Genomic DNA, 24,159 nt, shown 5'->3' with positions numbered 1-24,159 from the left:
TGCCAAAATACGAAGTATACATGCATAGGACACCATTTCCGTACTTTTTGGGCCCATTATGCACATCTTCAGAAAATGGGGCGTGGCATCACAATGTTTTCAGATTTGGAGAAAATGTCGGACTTCAGCAGTATAGTTTCTGGCGAGAGCAAATTCAAATTCATTGAACTAACTAATGGCAAATGTTAATGTTGAGCAATGTAATAAAGTAATGACATTTCAAATAAGTTACGTTACACGTTATGTTGGCTGACAATTTGTTAGCTACGCTATCCTCACGAACCGCAAAGCATTACAGCACTATGTACCGGTATGTTAGTTGGATACTAATACATCGAGCTTTCCAGGCAGTATATTAACTATCTGCTAACTAACCAACGTTTTATTGACTTGATTATTCACATCATTCTTAGCTAAGTGGTGTAGTCGTTTTGCGTTTCATCAGACGTTAATTAGTCTCGCGCACCATTGAATATGGCCGGTGTCAGTAAACGTTTGCAAAAAAAAGAGTAATAAATTGTTGCCAGCTGCACAGTTAGTCACCAACGCTCTGGATAACATGAAAACAGCCTAACCAGCTCTGCTATGGCGAGTAAAATGGTCAGAGTGAGATGTTCTCTCATTTGTGTCTGGAAGTAGCTAGCCAACATTAGCTTGGGTGCTTGACTGCTGTTGAACGCTCGGATCAGCCCTATACTCCTCGTCAAGAGCGTCTAGTGTCGGCTCTGAACGCTCCGAGAGTGAAACGCTCTGAATTTACAATCTGACAACGCTCTGGATTTACGAACGCCCAGAGCACACTCTGGCACTGCAGATTTGAATTTACGAACACACCCAAAATGGTAAAATGTTTAGCTAGTCATTTATTATGCTAGCAGAGGTTGCATAGCAACAGCATCGACTTCCGGTAGACAGGCGACGCTCTAGTACGCTCAACTGAAATGATACCGTTCGTTTACAGTATACTAAAATTAACTAATATATACTCATTAAGTATGTAGTATGTTAGAATGGGTATTCGAACACAGCCCTGGGTTCAACTAGTATTTGTTTTCTTTCAGATACTTAACCTCTTGCTCCTACCTGGCACGCAGGCATCCCATCTAGAGCTCTGGAAATGCAAATGCGCTACGCTAATAGTATTAGTTAAAACTCAAACGTTCATTAAAATACACATGCAGGGTATTGAATTAAAGCTACACTCGTTGTGAATCCAGGCAACATGTCAGATTTTTAAAATGCTTTTCGGCGAAAGCATGAGAAGCTATTATCTGATAGCATGTACACCCCAAAAGACCCGCAGGGGACGTAAACAAAAATAATTAGCATAGTCGGCGCTACACAAACCGCACAAATAAAATATAAAACATTCATTACCTTTGACCATCTTCTTTGTTGGCACTCCTAGATGTCCCATAATCACTATTGGGTCTTTTTTTCGATTAAATCGGTCCATATATAGCCTAGATATCGATCTATGAAGACTGTGTGATAAACGGAAAAAAATAGCGTTTCATAACGTAACGTCATTTTTTAAAATTCAAAAAGTCGACGATAAACTTTCACAAAACACTTTGAAATACTTTTGTAATGCAACTTTAGGTATTAGTAAACGTTAATAAGCGATCAAATTAATCACGAGACGGAAGTGTTTTCTATAGGGGTCCGTCTTGAAATACTGTCCGTGTATTTCTCAACCAAAATATCCGGTCGGAGACGTGAAGAAAAAGCCTGTCTCTTGTTCGTTTGACCAAGAAACAAAGAATTGGCAAATGACAAGACTGTTGACATCGTGTGGAAGCTGTAGGTACTGCAACCTCAGCCCTATTTAATGTCTTTCGCCCATAACAATGGGTTGAAGCGGCGGATGGATATATTTTTCCACTTTCAGTGATCAGATTTTCCTGCACTTTTCAATGAAACGCACGTTCTGTAATAGTCACAGCCGTGATTTAACCAGTTTTATAAACGTCTGAGTGTTTTCTATCCACACATACTAATCATATGCATATACTATATTCCTGGCATGAATAGCAGGGCGCTGAAATGTTGCGCGATTTTTAACAGAATGTTCGAAAAATTAGGGGGTAGGAGGAAGAGGTTAAACTGCTCTTGATTTAGCCTTCCTTGCTCAATGGAACCAATGGAGTAAACCCGACCCATCAACAGGCAGTCTCAATCAAGCACTCAAAGTATTTCAAAGATAACCAATGATATTTGAACTCTGGTCTGATCACCACAGTGAAAACAAATGGTCAGAGCTAAAGGAGTGCTAAATGCTCAAGGAGTGCTAATGGGTCCGGCCAGAGTCATGTATTTAGAGAGTTGGGCAAATGCGTTTTTTACATTATGATGCGTTTACATGACACTTCACCATTCTATGGCAGCCACGTTAGCTCCCAATTTACATTACATGGGGAATATTTAAAATATAATATAAAATGGAATGTCTAGAATGAACATTATGATGCATTTACATGACACTACAACATTGTATGTCAGCCATGTTAGCTCCCAATTACATTACATGGGGAATATTAAAACAATGTTATGTAACTGAATGTCTAGAATTAGAACAATATTCTAAAAGTTTGCCTCTCTCTAAATGCATGGTCCTTGGTCCCACTAATCACCCCAAACAACCCAGAAGTACCCACAACTCAAAACAAACACAAACGGGTACACAAAAGACCCCATAACAACCACAAACAGGTTCTCTCTCCCCCTCGCTCTCGCCCTACTACCTGTCTAATAAAGAGTCAGGTTATGGCTGGAATGAAGGATGACTGATAGGCTGTGTGGGGGGTAATGATGGGAGTATTGTCCTCCATGATGGCCCACTTTGTGTATGTGTCCCAAATGACACACTATTCCCTATAAAGTGCACTTCCCACTTGGTCAAATGTAGTGCACTTTATAAGGATGGGGTGGCATTTGGAAATCCGCCTATGTAGCGGAGGAATATGTAGCTCCCAGGCTGTGGTTTACATATTGATCTGATCCGTAATGGGGTGATTGGGTTGATCACCTGATCGATCGGCAGTCACAAACCTTGTTACTGTAGCAGGTGACATGCATGGATTTCCATAATTTCATAGAGGTGAGACTACTCTGCGTCGCAAATGGCAAGCTTTCCCCTGTATAGTGCACTACTTTTGGAACATAGTCACCTGGTGTTGGCAGCACTTTATCCCAACATCTGTGTGTGTGTAGGCAACACTAATGTACATAACCTGATCACAGGTAATCTCATTGAAGGAGGAGAGGTGGCTCTGCCAAGACATGTAGTTGAACACCTTCTGTGTGTTATCTAGTTATGATGGTAAGCATGTGTGTCCGTGCCAGGGTTATTTCGAAATGAAGATGGTCAATTCAAGAAGTAATTTTAATTTAAAGCGGAAAGACTTTTGATATAAATAGCTTGTACTCAGTTATGCGAATGCTAAAGGAGTGCTAATGCTAACATTTGTTGCAGGAGGTAGACAGGCTTAGGGGCGAGCTGGTGGAAATGAACTTGCCCATAGTGGAGAGGGCTCTGCAGGTGGTGCGGAGCGCCCTGGCCAACCAGGTGGACTGGGCCGAGATAGGGCTGATCGTCAAGGAGGCCCAGGCTGCCGGAGACCCAGTGGCCTGCGCCATCAAGGAGCTGAAGCTGCAGACCAACCACATCACAATGCTTTTAAAGTGAGTTGATGCCCAAAATGGGGATACATTTCTAATTGCCCCTCCAAGGATTGATAAAGTCATATTGAATTGAACTGTCTTTGGTTCGGTTTAACTTGACTACTGCCCTTTAACATTTACAACTGAGCTGAGCTGTACTAAGCTAACCTGTTTACGCATCCATCCTATGCTGCTGCAATCTTGCTGGAAGGTTGTGGGAGCGTGGCGTTGCAGTTTCCCAGCATATATCGCCCACAGCGTCTAGGATTTGAATCCCACGTCCTTGATGTTCCCCTCTATCACTGTGTCCCATCCTCTTTCAAACTGTCTAAATAAGCTGAACAATATGTAAGGGGGGCCGAACTCTTTACTGTAGGTGTCATATGTATGCATTTATAAAGCCTTGTATAAACAGTGTTGCCAAGAATCCCGCTCGAAAGGAAAAATGTGATATTGTATCCAGCACAGAACAGTTCATAGTACTCCAAATACTATGAATCAACCACTAACCCACCTTTATCTGCCCTCTAGCCAATTAAATAGATGGATGCTGAACAGAAAGAACAGGGTGATGCTCATTAGGGCCTCCATTAGAGTTCCATGTAATACTGTGTGCCTCCCATAGTCTGTTCTGGACTTGAGGACTGTGAAGAGACCTCTTGTTGCATGTCTTGAGGGGTATGCATGGGTGTCCGAGCTGTGTGCCACCTCTCATAAATAAAAGTAGTGATGAGCCAGGAGAGATTGACATGCATATTATTAATATTAGCTCTCTGTGTACATCCAAGGGCCGGCCATGCTGCCCTTTTCTGAGCGAATTGCAATTTTCCTAATTCCTTTTTTGTGGCACCTGACCACACGACTGAACAGTAGTTAAGGTGTGACAAGACTAGGGCCTGTAGGACCTGCCTTGTTGATAGTGTTGTTAAGAAGGCAGAGCATTGCATTATTATAGACAGACTTCTCCCCATCTTAGTTACTACTGCATCAATATGTTTTGACCATGACAGTTTACAATCTAGTGCTACTCCAAGCAGTTTAGTCATCTCAACTAGCTCAATTTCCACATGATTTATTACAAGATTTAGTTGGGTTTAGTGAGTGTTTTGTTCCAAATACAATGCATTTAGTTTTAGAAATATTTAGGGCTAACTTATTCCTTGGCACCCACTCTGAAACTAACTGTAGCTCTTTGTTGAGTGTTGCAGTCATTTCAGTCGCTGTAGTAGCTGACGTGTATAGTGTTGAATCATCCGCATACATAGAAACCCTGGCTTTACTCAAAGTCAGTGGCGTGTCATTAGTAAAAAATATAAAAAGCAAGGGGCCTAAACAGCTACCCTGGGGAATTCCTGATTCTAACTCTATTATATTTGATATGCTTCCATTCAAGAACACCCTCTGTGTTCTGTTAGACAAGTAGCTCTTTATCCACATTTATAGCAGGGGGTGTAACGCCATAACACATACGTTTTTCTAGCAGCAGACTATGATCAATATTGTCAAAAGCTGCACTTGAAGTCTAACAAGACAATCATTTTATCATCAATTACTCTCATGCCGACTAAAAACTACCCTGTTGTTTCCCCGTTCAGGAACCCATACATTGTCCCAGAGGAAGTAGAGGAGGAGGATGTAGCCAAGGTGGCTGAAGAGAAGAAGGGGAAGAAGAACAAGAACAAAGAGAAGGGTCAGAAGGGCAAGCCCAAGAAGGACCAGCCCATGATGGTGGATGTGGACCTCAGCTTGTCAGCTTACGCCAATGCCAAAAAGTAGGCTCTCCACTCTCCCTGGCTTCTTTGAACTGAAAAATTAAATAGAACAGTTATGTTTTATCTCTATGCTTTGAACAGTATGGCCAGATGTGGTTTTAGGTATCAAGCTGACGAACCCAAACGTTTATCTCCTTTTTTCCAGATACTACGACCACAAGCGAACCGCTGCTAAGAAAGAGCAGAAAACCGTGGAGGCAGCCCAGAAGGTGATGGTGCCACATGCATATGAAATTCCCTGTCGATTTGTGTTTGTGGTCAGTTTTTATATTTGTAACATTTTCCCCCCTTTTTATTTAATTCAAGGCTTTCAAATCTGCTGAGAAGAAGACCAAGCAAACCCTTAAAGAGGTCCAAACGGTTATGACCATTCAGAAGGCCAGGAAAGTCTACTGGTAAGACACTTAACCTAACTGAATTCACCCTCTGAAAACTTGCCATGTGTAGAGAGATGAGCAGTCATTGACAAATCTGAACTAAGGCAGCCATTTTCAGCTAATGTAACACCTGTAAGAAGTAATTAAATGAGCGCAAAGTTCTCTCCACCTTTGTCAGATTTGTGACAAATTCATGTTCTTCTGGGCAATTACTTTCTCTATCTTTTCAGTATGTGACAAATTATGATGATGTGCTCTGTCAGGTTTGAGAAGTTCCTGTGGTTCATCAGCTCAGAAAATTACCTCACCATCGCCGGACGTGACCAGCAACAGAATGAAATTATCGTTAAGCGCTACTTGAGGGCTGGTAAGAGTGGACTACACTTATTATAGTCCTGCCTTACAACAGGCTATGGACAACTATCCAATGTCCATACTAGCATCAAATACATGCCCAATACATTGTTTCGGACCTGAACGTATGCTAGTTTGGTACACAACACGCTATGTTCCACTATCCATACTAGCATACCACATGCAGTCACAATACATTGCTTCATTGTAGTTAGTATGCTAGTATGGATATTGGAACAGAGTCTATCTCTACCTGTGTGAAAATCTCATGTTGGTGTCTCTTATCAGGGGATATCTACGTTCACGCCGACCTCCATGGAGCAACTAGTTGTGTCATCAAGAACCCATCTGGTAAGAGCTGGCCTAGTCCTGTGATCAACACACTGTTGTTCAGTCAAATGATGCTCTCTTATCCTCTGGAATTTCTCTTTAATATACAGTACCAGTCAAAAGTTTGGGCACACCTACTCATTACAGGGTTTTTCATTAATTATACTATTTTCTACGTTGTAGAATAATAGTTTCATATAGTAACCAAAAAAAGTGTTAAACAAATCAAAATAATATTTGATATTCTTCAAAGTAGCCAACCGTTGCCTTGGTGACAGCTTTGCACACCCTTGGCATTCTCTCAACCAGATTCATGAGATAGTCACCAGCTTCATTCGGTGTGCCTTCATAAAAGTTAATTTGTGTAATTTATTTCCTTCTTAATGCGTTTGAGCCAATCAGTTGTGTTGTGACAAGAACATCCGGAACATTTCAAGAACTTTGAAAGTTTCTTCAAGTGCAGTCCTAAAAACCATCAAGCGCTATGATGAAACGGTCTCATATGAGGACCGCCACAGGAAAGGAAGACCCAGAGTTACCTTTGCTGCAGAGGATAAGTTCATTCGAGTTACCAGCCTCAGAAATTGCAGCCCAAATAAATTCTTCAGACGCATCTCAACATGAACTGTTCATAGGTGACTGCGTGAATCAGGCCTTCATGGAAGAAGAGACTTGCTTGGGCCAAGAAACATGAGCAATGGACATTAGACCGGTGGAAATCTGTTCTTTGGTCTGATGAGTCCAAATTTGAGATTTTTGGTTCCAACCACAGTGTTCCAACCAGAGTAGGTGAATGGATGATTTCTGCATGTGTGAACCACATGTGAAGCATGGAGGAGGTGTGAGGGTGCTTTGCTGGTGACTCTGTTATTTATTTAGAATTCAAGGCACACTTAACCAACATGGCTACCATAGCATTCTGCTGCGATACGCCATCCTATCTAGTTTGCGCTTAGTGGGACTACCATTTTGTTTTTCAACAGGACAATCGCTCAACACACCTCCAGGCTTTGTAAGGGCTGTTTAACAAAGAAGAGTGATGGAGTGCTGCATCAGATGACCTGACCTCAACCCAATTGAGATGGTTTGGGATGAGTTGGATCGCAGAGTAAAGGAAAAGCAGCCAACAAGTGCTCAGCATATGTGGGAACTCCTTCTAGACTGTTTGAAAAGCTTTCCTGGTGAAGCTGGTTGAGAGAATGCCATGAGTGTGCAAAGCTGTCATCAAGGCAAAGGGTGGCTACTTAAAAACATTTTTTATTTAGCTAGGCAAGTCAGTCCTAGGAACCGTGCTTTGAAGAATATAAAATATATTTAGATTTGTTTAACACTTTTTTTTGGTTACTACATGATTCCATATGTTATTTCATAGTTGTGATGTGTTCACTATTATTCTACAATGTAGAAAATAGTCAAAATAAAGAAAAACAATTGAATGAGTCGGTGTGTCCAAACTTTTGACTAATACTGTATGTTCATGCAACTTAAAGTGAATTACCCATCTTAGCCCAAATTCTAGTTATAACTACCCGACTTGAATTCAAGCTTAAGTGTTGACAATCATCTGTGAACTCTCCATTTATTTTAATGGGGTGTATTGTGGCATTTATATCTCTTCCCTCTAGGTGTGCCCATTCCTCCACGCACCTTGACCGAGGCGGGCACCATGGCCGTGTGCTACAGTGCAGCCTGGGACGCCAAGGTTATCACCAGCGCATGGTGGGTGCACTACCACCAGGTGAGTTCTCCTGGGAGCCTACTTCAGGATTGGATGGTTGGATCAGGGTGTGGTCAGACCTGCTCCAATTATAACTCTTCTCGTCTCTCTCTGTCTAGGTGACTAAGTCTGCCCCCACTGGAGAATACCTGACCACTGGAAGTTTCATGATCCGAGGTATGCCAACATCTTCCCAGTAGCCACCACATGGTGGTTATGTGTCAATTATGTAGTTTTGGATTATCGACAGCTAAAACAGCATTCCTATTTTCACAGGAAAGAAGAACTACATGCCGCCCTCTTATTTAATGATGGGTTTCAGCTTTCTCTTCAAGGTGAAAGCTAATGCTTTAAACGTGTTTGCTCTGTCATAGTCTTAAAATATATCTGACTGCCTTTTGAGGAGTCAGTTGGTAAACCCTATCTTGGCTCAACAGTCTCGTCTTGTGTCCACAGGTAGATGAGCAGTGTGTATTCAGACACCGGGGTGAGAGGAAGGTCAAGACCATTGACGAGGACATGGCGGATGTGACGTCCAGCACAGCAGAGCTACTAGAGGATGGGGAGGAGCTTATTGGTACAGGGCTTCAAGAGCCACAGACACATACACACCTCTGTACGTGAATCTATTGGTTGTTGCATTTATGTACCATACATATGTTTTCCCAGGGGATGACAGTAGCAACGAGGGAGAGGGGGAAGACGGAGGAGGAGATGGAAAGAAGAATGGAGTGGAGGTAAAAGTAGAGAAAGCCACTGAAGGGGCAGAGGCTGAACATAAGGAGGATGGAGATGCTAAAGAACTGGACGACATGAAGGAGGAAGGAGAGGAGGATGAGGTGGAGGGGCTCGAGGCGAAGGTGAAGAGTGATGGGGAGAGTGCAGAGTTCAGTTTTCCAGACACCACCATCTCCCTGTCCCACTTGCAGTCCACCAGGTAATATTATGCTGCTACTGTATTACATTTACATTTAAGTCATTTAGCAGATGCTCTTAACCAGAGCGACTTACAAATTGGGGCATTCACCTTATGACATCCAGTGGAACAGCCACTTTACAATAGTGCATCTAAATCTTTTAAGGGGGGTGAGAAGGATTACTTTATCCTATCCTAGGTATTCCTTAAAGAGGTGGGGTTTCAGGTGTCTCCGGAAGGTGGTGATTGACTCCGCTGTCCTGGCGTCGTGAGGGAGTGTGTTCCACCATTGGGGAGCCAGAGCAGCGAACAGTTTTGACTGGGCTGAGCGGGAACTGTACTTCCTCAGTGGTAGGGAGGCGAGCAGGCCAGAGGTGGATGAACGCAGTGCCCTTGTTTGGGTGTAGGGCCTGATCAGAGCCTGGAGGTACTGAGGTGCCGTTCCCCTCACAGCTCCGTAGGCAAGCACCATGGTGGTCTGTATGTCGCCGTTGTATGTGTGCCGGTCATGTTAATATGTTATTCCACTGTAGTTGAATACCAAATGTTACCTTTTGAATTGACTAAAGGCTGGTGTCTAGAACAGTAGACCTAGGTCAAATATGTAGGTGAAATAGTTTAGAGATACAGTACCAGTCAAAAGTTTGGGGACGCCTACTCATTCAAGGGTTTTTCTTTATTTTTTTTTACTATTTTCTACATTGTAGAATAATAGTGAAGACATCAACAATATGAAATAACACATATGGAGTCATGTAGTAACCAAAACAGTGTTAAACAGATCTAAATATATTGGAGATTCTTCAAAGTATTCACCCTTTGCCTTGACAGCTTTGCACACTCTTGCATTCTCTCAACCAGCTTCACCTGGAATGCTCTTTCCAACAGTCTTGAAGGAGTTCCCACATGCTGAGCACTTGATGGCTGCTATTCCTTCACTCTGCGGTCCAACTCCTCCCAAACCATGTCAATTGGGTTGAGGTCAGGTGATTGTGGAGGCCAGGTCATCTGATGCAGCACTCCATCACTCTCCTTCTTGATCAAATAACCCTTACACAGCCTGGAGATGTGTTTTTGGTTATTGTTCTGTTGAAAAACAAATGATAGTCCCAAATGATAGTCCCAACCAGATGGGGATGGCATATTTCTGTGGTAAGTGTGCCTTGAATTCTAAATAAATCACAGTCACCAGCAAAGTACCATCACACCTCCTCCTTCATGCTTCACCATGGGAACCACACATGCGGAGATCATCTGTTCACCTACTCAGCGTCTCACAAAGACACTGCAGTTGGAACCAAAAATCTCAAATTTGGACTCCTCAGACCAAAGAGATTTCCACCGGTCTGATGTCCATTGCTCATGTTTCTTGACGCAAGCAAGTCTCTTCTTCTTATTGTTGTCCTTTAGTAGTGGTTTCTTTGCAGTAATTCGACCATGAAGGCATGATTCACGCAGTCTCCTCTGAACAGTTGGTGTTGAGATTTGTTTCTTACTTGAACTCTGTGATGCATACATTTGGGCTGCAATTGGGGGTGCCGTTAACTCTAATGAGCTTATCTGTAGCAGAGAGAACTCTGGGCCTTCCTTTCCTGTGGTGATCCTCATGAGAGTCAGTTTCATCAGAGCGCTTGATGGATTTTAGGACTGCTCTTTAAAAGTTCTTGACTTTTTCTGCATTGACTGACCTTCATGTCTTAAAGCCTAAACCTTGATGAATGTCATCAGAGTGCGACGTATGTTTGTTGTTGTCGACCGCTGAAACTGAAACCTGTCGAACACTGAAGCCTGAACTAAAGACCTTGGTTTACTGACAGTGTTTTTACTGACTGTTTACTGACAGTGTTTTTATATACTTTTATTTTATTTTGAATCCTACGGCTCTGTTGAGCTAAGTTGCTGTGAGCGCTGCTATCCGTCCTGCTGGGATCCTGACAGATTCTGTATAGGGGGAGAGACGCGAAAGCCCAGCTAGCCTAGCTGGCTCGGCGGTCTCAAATGGAGGCCACCATTGAACGTTTCCGACGTTGCAGGAGCTGCGTTTACTTTGTTTTGTTCCGGGACAATGTGGACCGCGTTGACTTTCAACGTAGCAACTGCTTGCTTGCGAAGGACTACAGGAGCGAAGTAGCTACTCTTAACAAGCAAATAGCAAACCTATATAAGCTACTGGGCCACGCCCACCTACTTATTCCCACATGACACTGTCGTAGTCCATGTGGGATCAAACGACATCAGGAGAGCTAGCTTGGAACGTTTTTGAAAAATGGATTTTAAAGAACTGATTTTAGCATTAAAAGACTCAAAAACAGCCAATAATTTCAGGTCCAGTACCATCGTCGGGCCGCAGGTGTGAAAGATTCAGCAGACTGCTGACATGACACATCTGGCTAAAAGACTACTGTAGTCACTTTTATTGATAACTTTGACACCTTCTGGAAACAGAAGATACTCTACAGGAATGACTGAGTCCATCCAAATGACCTTGGCTCCTGAACTCTGTCCAAGCATTCCAAGGCTGTGTTGAAACAATGACTGGTAAATTATAAAAAAGTTATTTCTCACGACGGCTACGGAGAGCGTGATCACACAGTCGTCCGGAACAACTGATTCTCTCATGCATGCCTCGGTGTTGCATGCCTCGGTGTTGCTTGCCTCGAAGCGACTGCATGGCCAGGCACGACTACAGCACCACCATTAAGTTTACAGATGACACAACAGTGGTAGGCCTAATCTCCGACAATGATTTAGCTTGTCTGGTAGGCTCATGTCACTGGGCAGCTCGTGGCTGTTTTTCCCTTTGTAGTCTGTAATAGTTTGCAGGCCCTGCCACATCTGACGAGCGTCGGAGCCAGTGTCAATCTTAGTCCTGTATTGGCGCTTTGCCTGTTTGATGGTTCGTCGGAGGACATAGCAGGATTTCTTAGAAGCTTCCAGGTTAGAGTCCCGCACCTTGAATGCGGCAGCTCTACTACAGTCTACAATCCTGTAGTTTCGACCGAGTCACTGGTGCTTCCTGCTTAAATTTTTACTTGTAAGCAGGAATCAGGAGGATAGAATTATGATCAGATTTGCTAAATAGAGAGCGAGGGAGAGCTTTGTACGCGTCTCTGTGTGTGGAGTACAGGTTACCTAGAATTTTTTAAATGTGGTTGCACATTTAACATGCTGATAGAAATGAAGTAAGACTGATTTAAGTTTCCCTACATTAAAGTCCCCGGCCACTAGGAGCGCCGCCTCTGGGTTAGATTTCGTGCACCCGCTGTTTTTTTACAAATATACACAGAACCCCGCTCGTCTTACCGGACGTAGTGTGTTCTATCAAGCTGGTGCAGCGTATATATCCCGCCAGCTAAATTTTATCCATGTCGTCATTCAGCCACAATTCAGTGAAACATGAGATATTACAGTTTTTGATGTCCTTTTGGTAGGATATTTGTGATCGTACCTCATCTAATTTATTGTCCCAATGATTGTACGTTGGCAAGTAATATTGATGGTAAGGGCAGATTTCCCAAACGCTGTCAGCGGATCCTTACGAGGCAAACCCGCCCTGTGTCCTCTATACCTGCGTCTCTTTCTCTTGGGATTTTGGCCTTGTTGGGTGTCTGAAGTACATCCTGTGCATCCTGCTTGTTGAAGAAAAAATATTTGTCTAATACGAGGTGAGTGATTGCTGTCCTGATATCCAGAAGCTCTTTTTTTGCCGTAAGATACGATGGCAGAATAAAGTGCAGCTCAAGTATTTGAGATGTCTATTTGACCCAGGTCTGTTCAGTGCCCGAAAGTGCAACAGTATCAGAAAGGTTTCTGTTTGTTTCTCTCTCCAGGGAAACCCAAAGTGCTGGTTTCAAAAAGGTGTCCATTCAGGTAAAGCCATTGTGATCGGTGAACTTCTGGCCTTTTGCATTATGCAATAAAATAATTGATGTTTTATAGTATACGTTTTTATTTTGTAAACGTAATATCATACAGTTGAAGTCGGAAGTTTACATACACATAGGTTGGAGTCATTAAAACACCTTTTTCAACCACTCCACAAATGTCTTGTTAACAAACTATCATTTTGGCAAGTCAGTTAAGACATCTATTTTGTGCATGACACAAGTAAGCTTATTTCACTGTATCACAATTTCAGTGGGTCAGAAGTTTACATACACTAAGTTGACTGTGGTTTTAAACAGCTAGAAGAATTCCAGAAAATTGTCATGGCTTTACAAGCTTCTGATAGGCCCATTGACGTCATTTGAGTCAATTGGAGGTGTACCTGTGACTGTATTTCAAAGCCTACATTCAAACTCCGTGCCTCTTTGCTTGACATCATGGGAAAATCAAAAGAAGTCAGCCAAGACCTCAGACATTTTTTTGTAGACCTCCACAAGTCTGGTTCATCTTTGGGAGCAATTTCCAAACGCCTGAAGGTACCACGTTCATCTGTACAAACAATAAACACCATGGGACCACACAGCCGTCATACCGCTCAGGAAGGAGCCTCGTTCTGTCTCCTAGAGATGAATGTACTTTGGTGCGAAAAGTGCAAATCATTCCCAGAACAACAGCAAAGGACCTTGTGAAGATGCTGGAGGAAACGGATACTAAAGTATCTATATCGACATAACCTGAAAGGCCACTCAGCAAGGAAGAAGCCACTGCTTTCAAATGGACAATGACCCCAAGCATACTTCCAATGTTGTGGCAAAATCGCTTAAGGACAACAAAGTCAAGGTATTGGAATGGCCATCACAAAGCCCTGACCTCAATCCTGTAGAAAACGTGTGGGCTAAAATTCACCCAAAATGGGTGAAAATGGGCCAAAATTCACCCAACTTATTGTGGGAAGCTTGTGGAAGGCTACCCTTAATGTTTGACCCAAGATAAACAATTTACAGGCAATGCTACCAAATACTAATTGAGTGTATTGTAAACTTCTGACACACTGGGAATGTGATGAAAGAAATAAAAGCTGAAATCACTCTCTACTATTATTCTGACATTTTACATTCTTAAAATATAGTGGGGATCCTAAGACAGGGAATTTTTACCACGATTATATGTCAGGAATTGTGTGAGAAAAAAAGTTTAAATGTATTTGGCTAAGGTGTATGTAAACTTACGATTTAACTGTATGTACAATTTATTCTTCATTAGGTTGAGGTGGAGGCGCAAAAAGAGGGGGGAAAACACATTACAGCCAAGCAAAGAAGGTAAGCTAAATACATAGCAATGTAACCTTCCCTCGTGGCAAACATGCATAAATGCAATGGTTTTGTTTTGCTGCTTTCTTCTTGTCCAAAGGGAGAAGGGGAAACAGGATCATTCTGAATCTCAGGAAGAAGAGGGAAAGACTGAGGAGACGCATGGTGCCAATCAGAAAACCAAGAGTGGAGGAGGGGGAGGAGCCTCTCAGCATCCTCTTAAGAGACATCAAAAGGTGAGACATTTTCAAAGTTTTAAAGGAACTAAATTAGTTGTAGTCCAATTCGACCAGAGATTGGTTCTAGTGCTGGCTAAGGTTATTGTCAGCTTTGCTGTCTTCGTGGTGGCATTAGTTAGAATAAACTGCTCTTGAAAGTCAAGCTTTTCATTTATGCTGTTGTTGAAATCTAGAACAAGCTGAAGAAAATTAAAGAGAAGTACAAAGACCAAGATGAAGAGGATCGGGAGCTGATGATGAAATTGTTGGGGGTGAGGAGTATGTTGTTGAACTTTCCCTCACACTGTTGAAATGTCTGGATTACGAACTGGAACACAAATTAATGATATGAACATATCTGTATACCAGAAAATGTAGAAAAACACATTGAATGAAACTGAGTTGTTTTATGGCTGGTTACTGGTTACCAATAAATGTTCCCAATAAAGCAGTACAGGAATTTATTGAAATTTTCCGTCTGCAGTCTGCTGGCTCCACTAAGGAAGAGAAGCCTAAGAAGGGCAAGAAGGGGAAGGGCAAAGACGAGGTGTTGAGAAAAGCACCCCAGAAGCAAGCCCAGAGACCCCGTCCTCAGGAGGTCATCTTAAAGAAACCAGAAGGGGAAGAGGAGGGACTAGCTGTGGAGGAGGGAGCAGCACCTGAACAGGATGACAAGGTAAAAAAAAAGTTTTTGTTTTCCTTTCTCCAGGGAACACGCGAATACTCTTAAAATGAATGATTCCTTCCTCAAAGTAATCACTCGGCAGGTTTCCATTGACCTGAGGTTTATTAGACAAAAATAGTGTCCCAAAATTGTGATAAAAAAAAAAAACATTTAACTAGCCAAGTCAGTTCAGAACACATTCTTATTTTCAGTGACGACCTAGGAACAGTGGGTTAATTGCCTTGTTCAGGGGCAGAACGACAGAGTTTTATCTTGTCAGCTCGGGCATTCGATCTTGCAACCTTTCGGTTACTAGTCCAGCACTCTAACCACTAGGCTACATGCCGCCCCACTAGTATAATAGAAATAGGTCAAAAGTATAATAGAAATGTTCTAAAGATCAATACTGAACAAAAATATATAAATGCAAAACACGCAACGATTTTACTGAGTTACAGTTCATAGAAGGAAATCAGTTGATAAAAGGAGAAATGCTCACTAATGGGGATATAAAAAATTTGTTCACAAAATTTGAGAGAAATAATATTTTTGTGCGTATGGTATATTTCCACTCATGAAACATGGGACCAACACTTCATCTTTTTTACATTTTGAACTATTCGATGGGTGGATTTTTCTTTCGTCAAACTCTCTTTTATTGCAACAAATGATGATGGAAACTGTTTTTTTTTTTTTAATAATGCTGATTGCTTAATCATTTATGAAGGTACGTGTGGCACGTGATATCACGCAATTACAAAGCTTCACTCCACATTTAATTCTAAATGCCTACTGCTTTCTAAATATACATTTTTTCCACAAGGATTGTCTTGAATTACGTTGGCTAGATGCAAGTTTCACCATCCAATTATTTCAGATCTACAGGAGGGCAAGTTTCACCATGGCATGCTGTGTGGTGTTATGATGGCACATGAGAAATTTTTGTAAATTCTTGCATTCTATCCATGGCTTTTGCGGGCTATCTGAGACATTAAACAGATAGGTGGGAGGGAATACAGGCTGCCTAAATGTATCATGGAAACAGTTCATTTCTATTTGACACTAGATTTTTGTGAAAAAGTGCTTTCTTTTTTGTTGTGACATCATTATGTCCAGCTGTTTTTGTCAACACAAGACTGTTAAGACTGGAAATGCACCGTAAGAAGGCAATTGTCACATCTATTTTCTATGCAAACTGGCTAAATGTTGAGAAAAAAATCACTGGACAAGTTAATAAACGTAGCTACTGATCTACATGACATAATTGGTTAAAGCAATGCCATGGAAAACTTGCACGAATTATCAATCCATTTGTCAGATCAGTGATTACTTTAAGGAAAGGAGAATTCATTTTAAGAATATTTGAACAGGGCCTCTGAATCCATGTTTGCTTGATCTAAGAATTGAAACAAAGGTGACTGAAGAAAAGGGAGGAAGACTATTTATTTCTGTTGCAGGAAGGAGATGATCAGGACCAAGACAACCCTGGAGCAGAGGTGGGTTCTTAGAGATTACTGTATTACTGTTCAAACATGGCCTATAAATATATTTTAATGAAATCCTTTGTTGCAGGGCCAACATCCTTGTCTTATTGTGTCTCTCCATTGACTTCCTTAGGAAGCAGAGAAACTGCTGAATTCTCTGACGGGCCAACCCCACCCAGAGGATGTACTGCTATTCGCTGTGCCAGTCTGTGCCCCCTACACTGCCCTCTCCAACTACAAGTAAGGACAACATATCTACCTAGTTTTATAATATCTATGTAACGCCAGTAATTCCTACCATTCCATCGAAGCCAACCTAACATGAATGTTGATTAATCCATTTACCCGTATAGGGGATATACTTATTCTGCTTCCATTTGCCATAGGAAATGGGACATGGCTATGTTTTCAAAGTTAGCTAAACAACAGTGTTTCCCACTAGGCACAAGGTGAAGTTGACCCCAGGGACCCAGAAGAAAGGAAAAGGTAATATCAGGGCAGTTAACGTGTTATAAATGATAAGAGGGCATGTGCCGAGTGATTAACCAAAATTTCGGTTCATTTTCAGTTTTTAAACAACTAATTGATCCGACGTCGTTTCAATTGAAATGAATTCCATTTCGTTCAGTTTTTTTCTGAGCTCAATCCGCACATTGTTGTTTCTCTATAAATAAATCAGATCCAGCCTGAACTGTGTGAGGGAGTTGTGGTTTCCAACAGGTCAGAATTCTACATAGTTAAGTGCATAAAACGTAATTAACTCCAATGACCACAATCAATTGCGCGTCTGGTTGGTTTCTTTTATGCCTGCTATGAAGAGGCAGAAGAAATCACGATCTTGAGGGGATATAGAGAGCAGCTGTTGCTTCACGAGGTATCTCTACCTGAAAATACATGATTTAAGTGATTGGTTGTTGGTATTCAGCAGTCATAAAAGTATGCCTTTACTTTGAAAAACTACAAAATTGTGGTTTTATCAGATGGCATATGTAGCAGTTCTATAGAGATGAGATGATGACTTGGAATTAAATAAGTCATAAAACAAATGTAATACACAACTGAAGTATTTTATTAAAGTGAATAAATTATGGTCCATAAGTGAAAAGCAGTCAATACCTTCATGGGACTTTTTATTAATTGTTTCAGCGTTCCATCCAAATAATCTATATATATTTTTAAATGAACCAAAACAACCTCAAGCACGAATCGCTCAGCACTTGTGTCTTAAGGTCCTTACTACTGAATAGTGTCTGTTCAGGTGCATAGGAGTCAAAATATGAATACTGGAAGAGGTGGAGACCCGCACAGTAACAAAAAGGGAATAAATCCAAAACTTTTTTTTGACAGTGTGCAGGTCTCTATCTTATCTAGTATTATAAATGATGACATGGCTGGATCCTAGGAAATTCTGTATCTATATTTTGTCCTCCCAGCTGCCCGCACTGCAGTATTCAGCTTCATGAAGGCCAGGGAGGCTTCGACTAGAGAGAAGGACCTGTTTCGCAGTGTCAAGGTAAGGCGGAACGTGTTCATTAGGGTGCACTGTAACAAAACAAGTTATTTTTATTGGACAGAGTCCATTTTGAGACTACTGAATGGCAGGTAGCCAACATGCCTGTCCAGACAAATCTTTTATGACTTCACATTTGAGAAACCCCAAACAGCAAATCACTCCCGAAAAATATGAACAAAGGCTCCAAATACATCCTTTTAGAAACAGCAAAGCAGGTCTTTAGATGTTGTACACATGAAATTGTCATTCCAAACTTTATCCACAACATCTAAGTAAATGAAGAATACAAAGTATATTGAAAGCTACAGACAGTTGTAGAATCTATGCCAAGAGGCATAGTGGTGGCCAACGCCCTATGATCACTCGTAAGTTAGTGTTTCCTTTACTTTGGCATGCAGCAGGCTACACGGAGAATTGAACAGCAAAATTAAGAGTCGCGCAAAAGGGAATATAACATTGCGTACAACATCTAAAGACTTGCATCACTATACTGAGAGCTTTGCCATTTATAAACGGGTGATTTATGTATATAAAATCAATTTGACATTCTAGAATATGTAAGCACCTTAGCTATTACTTGATATGAATGACTGCGTAGCCACTTGGCACAAAACAACAACCATCCTTTTCTCATTTCAGGATACAGATTTATCAAGAAACATCCCAGGCAAAGTTAAAGTGTCAGCACCTAACATAATGGCAGCCAAGAAGAAATAGACCTATACAATTTAGTCGACATGGACTTTCTTCACGAAACAATGAGTTAACCCCACCCTTAATAGTACTATGATGTCTGCAATTGGATGACAGGAAAAGCTTGTGCACCGAAGCATTACATTTTCCTGGATCTTTACTTCAAGATGACAGGGAGGGGGAAAGCAATGCAAAATGTCAGAACAAAATCTGATTTTACATTTATTTTTTCTTGATTCAAAATTAAGATTTTTATGAAACTTGTGCAAATAATACAAAATGAGAAACATTTTGTGGTAACTTCAGTGCAACTGGTATTATTACCTGATTAAAAACCGAAAATACTACACAAACAAGCTTCTGATTAACATGGTCACCTTTCCAGCAGGACTGAACATGGTACTTTCAATTTAAAAAATATATATACATTTTCAAACACTGGCATGAAATTCACACGTAAGGATAATGAACGTTGCCATGCTTGCTGACTGGCCAACACCACTCCCATCAAAAGCGAACACCAGCAACTCTTTGCTGTGAGCCTGTTAAAGGCAATTCACATATCTTTATTCAAACCATACTTGGTAGTAAACCTTGTTATCAATCAGTTTATAGTTCTAATGTTAAGTGACACTTGTGGTCTCACTGTACTCACTGCTCGCTGATGGGACAGCAGGTTATTGGCACAACCGCCAAACACAAAGACCTCCCCATCAGGACCGGAACAGGCCGTGTGCCAGAGCCTGACACAAAAAAGAGGAAAATTACTAAGGACACACACACACACAGTGAAACAAGCAGCTCCCATTCATTACCACTAATTGGTTTCTCTCTTGTGATATTACCTGGGGCTCTGTGTATGATTGTGCTTGTACTGCTGCCAGTTGTTCTTGCTGATGCAGTACAGCCAAGCGTCACCTGTATATATTACAAAAGGATGGAGAAATAAAAACATTTGGTCATGCCATGGACTCAAGGAAAATGGATAAAGAAGTATTCTTCACTCACTCAGTGTCTCTATATGTTGTGAAGCCTCCGAACAGGAAGATGTGATCAGGTGACACGGGGGTGAGGGAGTGCCATAAGCGTCCCACAGGACCCTGCTGAGGAACACTCCTGTAGAGGGGCAAGGGAAGGTCAAGGGGAAATAGGACCGGGGTAAAGGGTTAGTCCCATAAAGGTGAACAGAGGTACATCTATGGGTTAGAGCACAGCCCCCTCCCCTAAAAAAAGGTGTTTAATGCTATAACATGCATGAAGACATTTTGGATGAGGACTACATTTCATGCCACTCCCCATGTCGATGTAGTGCAAGTCGTTCAGGCGGTAATCCTGTTGTAAAAGAGACAAAGCATCAAACATTTAGAATACAAGATCCTTTATGTGATAGGTCATAGAAATGAACATGGTCAACATCTATCTACAGGCCCGTGATACAATTTCACATTAGACAGTGTGACCGTAAACTCAGCAGGAACTTGAATAATCTCTTTTCAGAACATTCCTACTTACCCTGTAACGCCCCCCAAATACATAGCCTCGGTTGCCCACCTTGGCACAGGCATGTGCTGCCCGGGGAGATGGGGCATTACCCTTCAATAGAAAAGGGGAATGGAGAGGTGAGACTGGAGCTCCCATTGAAACAGATGTGCAAAATGGCTTCCAACACAGAAAGTTGTGACATGATTTAAGGGAATGCTGTTACCTTGGTGACTGGCTGGCTCCAGGTGAACATCTCCAGGTCCAGGATGTGAATGTGGTTGTTCCAGCCCCACCCCGGATTATCTCCCTGTTACAATACACAGAAGGGATTGTTTTCATTAGGGCATGCAAACATTTAACTACGGAACAAAAATTTGCATTTCTTATTGGTTGTCCATCCCCCTTTCAGTAAAAAAAAAAGTTTGATGCTTAATTAACACGACCAAGAACTTTACAATTATTGACAACTCCCTTTGCTGCAGACAGATACACTTAACAGACCATTTTCATACTGGTGTTAAAAGCAGCTGAAGGTTTCAAGGGTTGTGCAATTAATTGACCATACCATGAATAAAATGTAATCGTATTCAAATGTCCCTCTGTGAGTTCCTTGTGCCATGTATCCGTAGCCACCGAAGAATACTAGCCTGTGAACAGCCGGCAGTTAATGGAGAAATGGTTTGAAGTGACAAATGCATCAGAAAGGTATTGGGAAGATCATCAGTCAATTTTGTATGATCTGTGTAGAATTTCTCTTGCAACCCCATAGCTTGGTAAAGGCTGCTTTAGAGGTAATGAGATGCAGCAACTCGAAGACCTATTACATAAACACACTGCCTGCCAATAGACCAACTCACCTATTCTTGTGAACCCAGCAGCCCAGTTTGTCCTTGCAGGACGGGGCCAGGCCCTTGAGATGCTTCATCTCCTCCCAGCAGAGGAGAGGTGTTCGGAGAGGGAGCCGAAAGACCTGAAGGGCAGATGGTATAAATGGAAGACTAGTCTCTTGTAACAGACATTAACATTTTAAAGGCCCAGTGCAGTCAATTCTGTTCTGTGTTTTGTATCATTGTACAGCAAATGTAGCGATTAAAAGTTCAAATGGGCTTCCATCGCAAAATGTTTTTTTGCGGGTGCCCACTGGTATTGCTCTCCAGCCAACAGCTTTATTGGCACACTGTTGGCTAGAGCGGACGTATAGCCTACATGATGAGATTATTATTAAGGACAAAAGATTGAGATTTGTCAAATGGCAGCCAAGCATCGATATCACCAGAATAAGAACCTCAGTATTTCTCGGAAAGGAGCATCACCTTGCACTTTCACCACTCTGTGAAGTTCATCATTCATTTGATCTGTAGCCTAATAAACAGCATGCTTTCCTGACGAGTCTTAGTGGGAGGACATGTCATCGCGTGACTCCAAGTTTACTCGATATGTTATAATATCAATACTTATGCATAAAAGCATTTCCACCGATATTTCTCGCTAAAATATATTTTACAAACACAACATTTGGGAAGTCCATGTGTTTCCATCATGCTGGTCATTACATGTTTTACTTCATTACTTTACTCTAAGGTTGGCTGGAAACCTGGTTACTGTAAAAAAAAAAAAAAAAAATGTTATAGTGGAAAATACAATCTACATACGGCCATCTAATCAGCCTGTTTGCATGGGCAGGAGTTTAGGCTTTCCTGGTGATGTCACCAGGCCATAAATAGATGAATAGACCAATAAAGATTTCCAAACCTGTATCCCAGGTTAACTTAATAGTTACCCAGAAATGATTTGGCTGCATTGGGCCTTTAAGTCAAACAGGCTTCTGAGGTGAGATAGCATAAATCATGCCATGGTGAATGTCCTGCTGTGGTGCTTAAAGGAACAATCAGCAGTTGCTAAATCCATTTGTGGACTTAATAAATTAATGATATGTACCTCATTGATTCTTTCAGAACTCATAAATGCCTCATGAACTTAGTTCAACCCTCGTACCCCATTAGAAACCAAAATAAAATCTTGTTTTTACTCCAATGTTTGTAAATAAATAAACTGTAAACAAACACTATATAGGCTCAAACCAGGGTTAAACTATCATTTTGATATCATGGATGGTCAGTCCTTGCATTCATAGCTCTCTCTATATATATTTGAGTGGTTACATTTTTCCAGAACCATCCCTCAGCGGTTTACCAAACCAGGGTTGGGGAGCCGCTTTGGGATTGTTGCTTTAAAGTGGGAGCAGGTATTTTAAATGGAAAGTTCTGTAATTCTCTAATCATCACTGCATCGAAAGATATCTCCATGTTGGTAGCATGCAGCACAAAATATTTCCAGTTTCTGGAAAGGGAGGGGCTGGGAAAGGCTTTGGCAGAAAGGGAGGGGTGTGGACTTTGAAATCCTTTGCCCCTAGAATACTACTGCAAATACAGCATTTGGCCAGCGTGCACGAGAAATTTGGTTCTGTGTCCCGAAATTATACAAGACGTAACATGCACGCACACACCCGGTTAGTGTTTCCTCTGGCATGGTGGCCTCCAAACAGATAGAGGACGCCGTCCACACACACTCCACAGCTGCCAGACATGGCGGCATGAAGGTTACCCCCCGCCATCTGCTTCTTCCTGCAAATACAGACAGTAGATAGTGCCGTTTAGAAAGTATTCACACCCCTTGACTTTTACCACATTGTGTTGTAGCCTGAATTTAAAATTTATTACATTTAGTTTGTGGCATTGGCCTACACACAATAGCCCATAATGTCAAAGTGGAATTATGTTTTTCAAAATGTTTACAATTTTCTTTTTTTTATTAAATGAAAAGCTGAATTGCCTAGTCCAGGAATAAAAATGTGCTTAACAAGTCATATGTTGCATGGACACTGTACAATAATAGTGTTTAACATGATTTATTAATGACTACCTCATTGCTACCCCACACATAAAAATGATCTGTAAGGTCTCTCAGTTGAGCAGTACATTTCAAACAAAAGACCAGGGAGGTCTTCCAATGCCTCGCAAAGACGGCAACCTATTAGTAGATGGGTTAAAAAAAACTGATATGGAATATCCCTTTGAGCATGGTGAAGTTATTACACTTTTGATGGTGTGTCACTACAAAGATAGAGGCGTCCTTCCTGCCGGAGAGGAAGGAAACTGTAGGGATTTCACTGAGGTCAATGGTGACTTTAAAATGGTTTAATAGCTGTGATAGGAGAAAACGGAGGATGGATCAACAACATTGTAGCTACTCTACAATACTATAACCTAATTGACTGAATGAAAATGAAGCCTGTACAGAATATAAATATTACAAAAATATGCATCATGTTTACAATAAGGCACTAAAGTAAAAAGCCCTAAAATAAAGGCCTGAATACAAAGTGTTATGTTTGGGGCAAATCCTACACAACATCACTGAGTACCACGCTTCATTGTCAAGCGTGGTGGTGGCTGCATCATGTTATGGGTATGCTTGTCATCGGCAAGGATTCCAGAGTTTAAGATAAAAATAAACAGAATAGCACGAAGTACAGGCAAAATCCTTGAGGAAAACCTGTTTCAGTCTGTCTTCCAACCGATACTGGGAGACAAATTCACCTTTCAGCAGGACTGTAGCCTAAAACACAAGGCCAAATACACTGGAGTCACTTACCAAGATGACATTGAATGTTCCTGAGTGGCCTAGTTATAGCTTTGATTTCAAATTGGCTGGGAAATATATGGCAAGACTTAAATGGCTGTCTTAGTAATGATCAACAACCAACTTCAGAGCTTGAAGA

General features: G+C 41.5%; 2 protein-coding genes across 2 annotated transcripts in view; one reads left to right on the top strand and one right to left on the bottom strand.

The window, feature by feature from the left end:
• Positions 1–20,974, top strand: part of LOC118368594 (ribosome quality control complex subunit NEMF-like) — a 36,318-nt gene extending 15,344 nt beyond the window's left edge. Inside the window, exons 12-32 of the mRNA XM_035752823.2 lie at positions 3,476–3,684; positions 5,259–5,435; positions 5,581–5,644; positions 5,742–5,830; positions 6,076–6,179; positions 6,455–6,517; positions 8,122–8,234; positions 8,333–8,390; positions 8,490–8,548; positions 8,670–8,790; positions 8,883–9,150; positions 12,960–12,999; positions 14,278–14,333; positions 14,425–14,560; positions 14,737–14,814; positions 15,027–15,218; positions 16,664–16,702; positions 16,824–16,930; positions 17,133–17,176; positions 18,124–18,203; positions 18,843–20,974. Coding sequence (XP_035608716.1) covers positions 3,476–3,684; positions 5,259–5,435; positions 5,581–5,644; positions 5,742–5,830; positions 6,076–6,179; positions 6,455–6,517; positions 8,122–8,234; positions 8,333–8,390; positions 8,490–8,548; positions 8,670–8,790; positions 8,883–9,150; positions 12,960–12,999; positions 14,278–14,333; positions 14,425–14,560; positions 14,737–14,814; positions 15,027–15,218; positions 16,664–16,702; positions 16,824–16,930; positions 17,133–17,176; positions 18,124–18,203; positions 18,843–18,920 — 2,175 coding nt within the window. The 3' untranslated portion in view covers positions 18,921–20,974. The remainder of the gene's footprint in view (positions 1–3,475; positions 3,685–5,258; positions 5,436–5,580; positions 5,645–5,741; positions 5,831–6,075; positions 6,180–6,454; positions 6,518–8,121; positions 8,235–8,332; positions 8,391–8,489; positions 8,549–8,669; positions 8,791–8,882; positions 9,151–12,959; positions 13,000–14,277; positions 14,334–14,424; positions 14,561–14,736; positions 14,815–15,026; positions 15,219–16,663; positions 16,703–16,823; positions 16,931–17,132; positions 17,177–18,123; positions 18,204–18,842) is intronic.
• Positions 20,094–22,992, bottom strand: LOC118368598 (kelch domain-containing protein 2-like). Its single transcript, XM_035752828.2, has 4 exons — positions 22,885–22,992; positions 20,602–20,685; positions 20,409–20,489; positions 20,094–20,228 (listed from the first exon to the last, which is right to left on the bottom strand). The coding sequence occupies exons 1-4, from the start codon at positions 22,990–22,992 to the stop codon at positions 20,100–20,102; spliced, it is 402 nt and encodes a 133-aa protein (XP_035608721.2). The 3' UTR covers positions 20,094–20,099.
• Positions 22,993–24,159: the final 1,167 nt, after the last annotated feature.

The sequence above is a fragment of the Oncorhynchus keta genome, chromosome 35 (genome assembly GCF_023373465.1).
Source record: "Oncorhynchus keta strain PuntledgeMale-10-30-2019 chromosome 35, Oket_V2, whole genome shotgun sequence".
In the NCBI taxonomy this organism is placed as follows: Eukaryota; Metazoa; Chordata; class Actinopteri; order Salmoniformes; family Salmonidae; genus Oncorhynchus; species Oncorhynchus keta.
The sequence above is the reverse complement of the archived record's forward strand: the minus strand, read 5'-3'. Positions and strand labels throughout refer to the sequence as shown.